The 9,142-nt window shown below is 31.5% G+C and overlaps 1 protein-coding gene across 1 annotated transcript; it reads left to right on the plus strand.

Moving 5' to 3' along the window:
* On the plus strand, positions 684–3,415 carry LOC18595448. The gene is made up of 2 exons (XM_007023395.2): positions 684–1,014; positions 3,007–3,415. The coding sequence occupies exons 1-2, from the start codon at positions 840–842 to the stop codon at positions 3,084–3,086; spliced, it is 255 nt and encodes an 84-aa protein (XP_007023457.2). The 5' UTR covers positions 684–839; the 3' UTR covers positions 3,087–3,415.

The following is a 9,142-nucleotide window of genomic DNA, read 5'->3' on the forward strand; positions in this document are numbered from 1 at the left end:
ACTTTTGAATTTATAAATAATTTTTTTATATTTCTTACATTAAAATTATAAATTTATGGTAAATGATGTCAAAATTTATTTAAATTTGTATTAAGAGGAGATTTTTAATAATTGGAGGAAATGGTGGAAAAAGTTTTTCCAAATTGTGGATAAATAAAAAGAAAAGAAATGCTATTTTATGTCAGAAAAACAAAATTTATATTTCTAATTAGACCATATAATTTATTTTTATAATAATTAAACCATATAATGCCTTATCATATGACAATAAGAAGTAAAATTGTAATGTAGGACAGTAAAAAGCTTTGAAAGTAACTAGATATATTATAGAATACATTTAACCAATGTAGTTTTAAATATCTTTATATTTAAGATATATTGCTGTTACATAATTTTGGTATATGAACCTTATTGATTTTTATTAATAGAACCATATACTGTATCTGCCTTTTTAAATTCTATTAAAATCTATACTAACAAATGTTGTTGTCATAATATTTACTAAATATTAAAGTAAGCTTTTCCCTCTTTTTTTTTTGTTATTGAATTTTTATTTATTTATTTTTTGCATTCATTTAAATGTTAATAATCCAACATAAAAAAAAGAAAAGAAATAAAGTCCAACTTTTCCACCCAGCATAAGGCTACACTTGGCTGGCATGACCTAACCTAATAACCAAACACTCCACCAAGAGAATGCCCATTGCCTAAAACCTCCAAGTAGCAAAAGCATTTTGCTGAAGCAGAGAGCAGCAGACGGAGAGAGAAAGCAAGGAAAGCCAAAAAAAAGAAGAAAAAAACACAACCTGAGGCAATTAATTAGTGGGTTTAGGGGCAAAATGGGAAACGAAGCAAAAACCACCCCTACCACCGCCAGCGGCAGCAAAGTAGGAGGAGGAGGATTCAGGGCGAGAATGGAGCATTACATATACAGCGGTAAGAAGAAGCACGTGATGGCTGGCATCGCCATCATCGCCGTCGTTTTTGGTGCACCTTGGTTTCTCATGAACCGAGGTTCGTTTCCTCTTTTCTTCTTCCTTGGGTTGTTTGTTTTTTTTTTCCAGCTTTGCATTTACTTTTCTGGGGGTTTAAGGATTTGGGTTTATTTTTTGGAATGAATGAAAAGTTTTTATGATTTATATATATGTAATGAACTAATGAAAGCTAGACATATATCATTTGCTTGACTGATTTTCTTGTTAAGTGAAAAAAATGCCTTGTCCCCCTTTTATCTATTAAGTTAAAGAATGGTTAGTAGTTGAGAACAGGAAATTTTCTTGGTGGGAAAAATTTCCTGCGTGATTTGAGTGAACGAATCTGCAGTTTTTGGGAATGATTCTAACCATTCAGTGATGCTAAAGAATTTGTTAAGGAATCAATCAAATTGCTGCAATGGCAACACGTCATTTCTTTGAAGTTGCTTTATTGGCGCTTTCATTTTATCAACGACTGGGGTTTGAAAAAGAAAATGAGAAGAAGAAGAAGAAAAATGAAAATGATTTTATGAAACTTAAGGTTGTTGGAGAGCTATACTGAAGCTCAATTGTGACTATTTTTTTAACTCATTTCTGTTAGCAGTAGAGGCTACTTTTCCTTCAATCAGCTGATAGCAGAGTGATTTCCTTCAATCACTCTCATTTTTATGATTTTATTGTTGATTTTAAATGTTTTTAAATTTTCTGTTTTTATCTTAAAATAAAAAGAATGTGTTGGTTTTTGTTGACATGGGTAATTAAAACTCGTATGGAAATAGCAGTACTCGTCTTGATGGAACTGGTTGCTGGTTTATAAATAAATAAATTTTATAAATACATACATATATATATATATATATATATTCCTTTTCTAGAAAATTGACATTATAAGCAAGTTGATAAATTTAGCAGGAGGACAATGAAGGCAAATTTTAAATCTGAAAGAGGTTGCCTATTGTATTTCTTTATCACATCTTAGCAGACCTTGAAAATGCTTTTCTTGGCTAGGATTAGCAAGGGTGTGCCTCTATGGCAATTCCTGCTCTGTCCTTAGAAATCACATTTTTTATGTGAGTTCACTATTAGAATTGTGAGGTAAAGTTTTTTCTGAAGGGGAAAAACTTTTACTTTGCCATGATCATTAGAGGAAATTGTCTTGTTCTTTCTTTCTCATGAGAGTATTATTTGATTATTGGCTCATTTTACAAGTAATCTCTAGTTCTTTGGAGATAGTTTTCACTTTAATAGAGAAACCCATTCATGGTAGGTCTTTCTCATTTTTAAGCAGATAGTAAATGTGGTTACTCTAAGGTGTGTCTTAGGACTCTGGTGGAGAATATATTTGTAACTTTCAAGGAATACAGTGATCATTTTTATTATTTCTTGATAAATTCTGGGTTTACCTCATTACAAATTTATTTGGGGGGCCTGTTTACTTTTGTTTTTGGTCTGAACTATTTCTCAGAAATTGTGTTTCGTTCTATCAAACTTGAATTTTCATTTTCTAAGTAAAAATGTTTAAAACCATTTATCTTCAATCTTTTGATGATGTAAATTTAACTTTCCTTCTTTGGCTTTTCTCAGATCAACTGTTCCAGGTATTGTGGAAATTGCAATTGATCATAACATGCCCATAACTTATAATATATTTAGGTTTATGATAATGCTGTTGGCTGTTGGCTGCTGTCAACATAAAGTGCCACTTGCTAGTTAACTACACTAACTGTAGATTGCCTTTAAATATTGCATATTAACCCAATGGAAGGGGGCTACTGTTACCTAAACCGTTTGGTTTTTGCTATATATGCATTTCAGAGTCAGTATGAAACGTTTTTGACGCTATAAGTGGATAACTGCAGGAAAGTTATTCCAGGCTAACAAATTTAGTGGTCTTTCAAGATGTCGCATTCTTAGTGTTTAGTCCAACAGCTGCATGAGCAGATTCATGGGTGCTTGTTTCATTTCCTTGTAAATTTTATGTTGGTAGGTTGATCACTTAAAATTAATCTAACAAATGCCTGATTCCTTGTAGGAACGAAGCATCAGTCACACCAAGATTACTTGGAAAAAGCTGACAAAGCACGGAGTCAACGGCTTTCTTCTTCTAAATAATAGTTGAGTTCTTTGATCAAGTTAAAGAGTTTCCTTCATCAACCTTTTGATAGTCAGCATAGAAGCTCGTGCTGCATGCTACTCTGTTCTTTTATATCCTTGATGCACTAAAACTGTAAAACCTGGAATGCTAAAAAAGGTAAAGGTCAAAGAAATAATATACTACTAGATGCTGCTTTTGACTTGTGGAAAGTAGTAATAGAAGGTCACCTTCAATGTGAACATTTGTTTCATATTTGTGATTATAAATTTGATTATGAATCAAAAGTTTTTCCCCTGGAGTTTGTTATTTCTTTCAAGAATTTATCGAATATTTAGGTCATTAATTAGTGCATGATCTTCTTGCATAAAGAGTAGAATTCGAATCTTTTTTTCTTACCTATAAAAAAAAAAACCTTAAAAGATTGGTTTAACTTTATAAAGTACCAATTTGTCTTCCAGCTGACTATCTGGTTCATATTTTTTGTCATGCTCGCTGTGTCAAAAACCAAGCATGATAACATTTTGGAAAATGTGCTACAGTTTTGCAATTGAAGCAATGTGTTACTCCTTTTCCTACTTCTAGCGTTGATGAAATCTTCTGAGTCATTAATATATGCCTTCAACTGAAACAGAGGAAGAAGATGAAAAATAAATTATTCCATTATAGACAAAGGAAGCTAAGGAGAATTTAAACACGTTGAAAGGTACTCTCTTCATACCGATATCGAGCTATTGCAGGCTGCTATCGAAGGAAACAAAGTGTGCTTCCTGTAACATCTCCAGCTCTTCTACACTCTCTACAGTGCTGTCAGAACTTCTCATTTTCTTATGGCGGCTTCTCGAAACTGCTTAAGCTTGTCTCTGGCCTGATGGATTCAGAGGTTAAGGAAACAGGAACTCCTTCATTTGATCCGAATCCCATGAAAGACTGATCATCAGAAAACGATGACTCCATCCTTCTCTTCCTATCAGCAGGACACATGTCTGCCATAGCTACGATCATCATTCATTACTTATCTCATCTCTAATCTAAATGGGTTGCCAAAGTGGAAAATGTATAAAAACATGTAACCACCTACGTTCACTTGCATGTACAAAAGGGAAGAAAAGAGAGAGATGTGAACATTCGAAACCTTCTGAACTTTACGAGTCAATGCAACAACTTTGCTCTTTAATCTGCGAGCACGTTCCAAGTTTAAGGTATTGATCTTTGATGTAAGCGCCTCTAGCAATGGATATGCTTCAATTTCTAAATCTTTTTCCTTTGGAACACCAAATGAGTTGCTAACATTGCTCCAAATGTAATCAATTCAGGCAGTAGAAAACGATGGACCGTAAAAAGATGTTTGTTGTATGGCCGATGGATGTTTTTATGAATAAAATGTATATGTAGAATTATTTTGTTAGATAATGAATTTAATGTATGTGATAGGGTTGTTATAGTAAATATTATTTTGATGATGATTGATGTAATTGTATTTGTTAAATTTTAAAGTGATCATTCTTATTATGAAATTTGTATTTTATATTATTTTGATGATTATTTATTTTTTTTGTCTATACTTTAATTGTAAGTATCACATATGTTTATTACTTTTGATTAATCTAGGCTAAAGATTGTGAATAACTTGGTTACAACTGTGGAGAAATGGTTGCAAAATTGAGTAAAGAAGAAAGCATGTGCAGCTTTTGTGTTCAATTAAAAAAGGATGCGTGTGAAGGAGATAGACACGTGTTCAATATTTAAGCTTATTTACTGAACTTTACAGTTTTACTTTTGTGTTTACCTGTTGTAAATAGGACGTTAGTTACTAACTACCTTTACTAATTTTTCCTCTTTGTAATTATAAAGAGGGTTCTTGTGATAGAGAGAGGAAACGTTGTAAATAAGTAAAAGAATGTGTCGAAGACGACGGAGAGGAAAATTAAAACAGTTCTTGAAGTATTAAGTGTAATGACAAGTAGAATAAAGTAAAAAGATAATTAAATAGTAGAAAAGAATTAGAAAGAGAAAATTTAGAGAGAGAAACTGTCAAGCTGAGAATGTGTTAGCTTAGAGGAGGGGAAGAGAAGAGTCCCTCCAAATGAATTGTGAGGCTCTATATATAGTGCTAAAAGTGACGGTTATACAAGAATAGGTTTTAATGCGCCTAATGAATGATATTATTATGAAGAATATTAATGTGAGTAACCGTTACTGTAATTGGATGTAGTAAGACTTGTTCTCAAGTAAAAGTAATAGAAAAGAGGTGTACAAGAATGTGTACAAGAGAATAAGCTGTACGAGAATAAGTACAAGAGAAGAAGCTGTACATAAATAGGTATATGAGAACAAGGTAAGAGGGTGAAACACTTATACTTCAGGAAAGGGTTAAGAAAAAGACCTCTTAACTACCTCCATATCTAAGCCACCAAGCCAAACTCTCCGGAACATCCCAAGATGAAAGTAACCCATGAACCCTGCCACTTATTTTGAGTTACTTTCACTGTCATCCAAGTGAAGTGGTTATTCTATTTGAAGTAGTTGTTTTACTTGTATTAGTTGTTCCATATTGAGTAATGCTTTACTCATTCTAATTGTTCTACTCTAAGTAGTACTTCATTTATTCTAGTTATTCTGCGTGAAGTAACGCTTCACTTGTTCTACTTATTCTGCGTGAAGTAACGCTTCACTTGTTCTACTTATTCTGCGTGAAGTAGCACTTCACTTGTTTTAGTTGTTCTCTGTACAATATTATGTTAATATTATGTTGTAACATAATTCTTTAGAGAATAACTATTAACTAAAATCAAGTATCTACATTTTACCCCCTACATAAGAATTTTTTGTCAAAACTAATTCTTATGTATTAATTTAAAGTATAAATTTTTTTTTGTACTATAACGTATTGTACTGTATCACTTTGAGCAGTAATGCCTTGGGCAGTACTGCTTTAGACAGTAACACTTTAGTTAGTAATGCTTTAGGTAGTAACACGTTACTGCCTTGTATAAGGTGTAATACCAAATTTTTTTTTAATGTCAATATCTTTTGTAATATTTGATTGATTATACAATAATATTTAATATCTTTCATAATATTTGATTGCATTTTTTTTAATGTCAATATTTTTTGTAATATTTTATTGATTATGTAATAATATTTAATATTTTTTTCATAAAAAAATCTTGATTCTATTTGTAATATTTTATTGATTATGTAATAATATTGAATATCTTTTTCATAAAAAAACTTTGATTTTATGTGATTTATAAATATTAAGTTATTATAAATAATTTTTTTAATTTATATTCAAATTTCAGAGTAAAGTCGATTCTTTTACGAATCTTTTCAAGTAAGTAAATTTTTCTTTCCTTTGTGATTTCTTGTTTTATTTTTATTTTTATTATTTTATTTTATTTTTTAAAAAATAAATTTTTCTTATTTGTTGCCCCCTACATGAAATTTTTTTTTTGCATATTTCTAAGTTAAAATATGAAATAAAAAACTTTTCATGCATGAGATGAATTTTTTTTATTGAAAGAATTATATATATATATATATATATATTCCAAGTAAAAAAAAATTGTTTAATTTTTGGAACTTACAGCTTAGAGTCATATATTCCTTGTGTCAAATTTTTTTTTTAAATGTAGTTTATTATTGTATTTCATGTTAGCTAGAGTAGGACAAACACTAGAGTATAGAAACAAACCAATAAACAAACACATAAAAGCTAGCAAAAGCTGCACGTCTCTCAACTTTTTTTTTTTAATATAATTTGACTTTGACTAGTGGTAGTGTCTTTTGTTTTGGTGTATTTTTTTTTTTTGTTTTACTCAAGCTTTTCTTTGATTTGTTGGCAGCAAAAGCTGCAAGTTGCAAATTTTTATTTTTAATTGAAAGCTAACACGATGTAGCCTAATGTAGCTTTAGGAAAGTGAACAAAAGAAGTAAATAAATGCTGAAGTAAAAAGGAGCAAACAAAGGCTGACTAACTTGTCAAAATTTTTTCTTTTTCTTTGATTTGTTGGCAGCAGAAAGCTGCAAGTTGTCATTTAATTTTTTTATATAAAGAACACGGTTTCTTTGATTTATTGGCAGCAAAAGCTGCCAACTACATTTTTTTTTTATATATATATAGAGAGGGGGGGAGTTTTTTACTTTGGGGGAGGCAAAAGCTGCAAAGTGCAGCAGTTTTTTTTATATGTACAAGGAAGAAGCTTTTACTTTGGGCTGCCGCGAGCTCTTTTGAGTAGAGCTGGCGGTACATCCTGCGAGCTCTTTTAATTAGAACTCGCGGTACATACGGCGAGTTCGTTTAAGCAATTTTTTTTTAAAAAAATTTAATTGATAATTATTTTTTTAGTTGATTTTTTTATTTTTTTGTTTTTATTCATTTCTTATTATTATTTTTATTATATATATTAATAATGAAATTTACAATTTTGATAAATTTTATTATTCTACTTTGTGAAGTTTTTATTTTATTATTTTATTATTTATTTATATATATTTTTGATAAATACATAAATAATAAAAAATTATTTGACGTGTATACTTATATCTTTTTTCATGATCATGTTTGTAGGTTTCTTTTCCATCTTCTCTTATGCCTAGGACGCGTCTCATTCCAAAGATCCATTATGATGAGCCTAGGAGGGTTGCAATAAGGAGAAAGACTACTGCACACAAAAGGAAGAATAATGATTCTGAATTAGTTGCTCCCAAGAAAATTAGAGTAGGAAAGAGTGGTGAAGTTTCTCATGTCCCTGAAAATTAGAAATATGAAATTATTAGAGAACGAGAAGAATATCGTTTTGGGGAAGAAGTTCGTGTTAGACAGGTTGACGAATATCCCTCTGAGTCTGTTGGATATGATTGGAATCGTCTATGCTCAGAAGCACCTCCTCATAGAATAAGTGGTATTTCAAGACAATCTATTCTGAAGTTCAAGTTTGAACGTGGTGAGTTTCCCCTTTCTGCTACTAAGTTAGGCTCCAATTCTCAATTTGTTCATGGTTGGGATGAGTGGATAACTAAAGTGTTGAAGAATCATTTTTATGTTAAACTTCTATCTTTTGTTGGGATACTTGATGATGTACGTATCACTTCCAAGCTCAATATTCGTAGAGAAAAAAGGATGGATGTGTGGCGTGCTATTATTGCGAGGTGGAGAACTTTTTCTCATACTATGATTACTGCATGGGGAGAATTTACCTTCACTCTAGAAGATGTATGTGTTCTCTTGGAACTTCTTTGTATAGGAAAGGACGATTTTCACTCTATTAAGCTTTCTGAAGAAGAGGTATGTACTCGAGACTTTTTCTTCGATCTACTTAAGAGTTTGAGTAAAACTTCGAAAGTTGCACTATTCTCCAATTAGATAAGGGTTTTTTTTTTATAAAAAGTTCAATGTTAAGGGAATTGAAATTGGTTCTCCTGAGTATCCAGAACATAAGCATGAGTTGGTGGCTTTAGTAATATTTTGGTTGGCACGATACGTACTATGAAGGTGTCCAGATGATGGTATCTCTTTAGTAGTTGTTCCTTTAGCAATAAAAATTGTTAAGGGAATACGTTTTCCTCTTGCTCCACTGTATTTAGGATCACTATATAAGAGATTAGACTTGTTCCAACTCAAAACTGTTGAGTCAGCTGGGCGTTACAAAGTTTTGACTTATGTGGATGTTTCCTTCATTCAGATGTGCCTATGGGAAAGGTTTAGTACTTGCGCTCTTGTGCCTAATGCATATCCTTTAGCATCTTTTTCAGTGAATAACCACTTATCCAGGAACAACTATAGAGCTTGGGTATGGCATGATTCTGTGATCCTGGAATTTATTATGATCGCCACCCTTTACAGTATGGAAAAATGAGTTCACAAGGTATTAACTTTTGTGTATGGGTTCACAGTTCCCTATTACCATCTATGATTAAGAGTTTCAGTTCAGGTGGGGATAGAAATATTTTTTCTGTTGAGGAATATTCTTCTTTTAGAGTGGCACGCCAATTTGGGTTTGACCAACCAACTCCGCCTGACTCTTCTTCAACTATCAGTTTTTCTTCTTGCGTTTCTTCATTCCTCATGGCA

This window comes from Theobroma cacao, chromosome 6 (genome assembly GCF_000208745.1).
Source record: "Theobroma cacao cultivar B97-61/B2 chromosome 6, Criollo_cocoa_genome_V2, whole genome shotgun sequence".
Classification (NCBI taxonomy): Eukaryota; Viridiplantae; Streptophyta; class Magnoliopsida; order Malvales; family Malvaceae; genus Theobroma; species Theobroma cacao.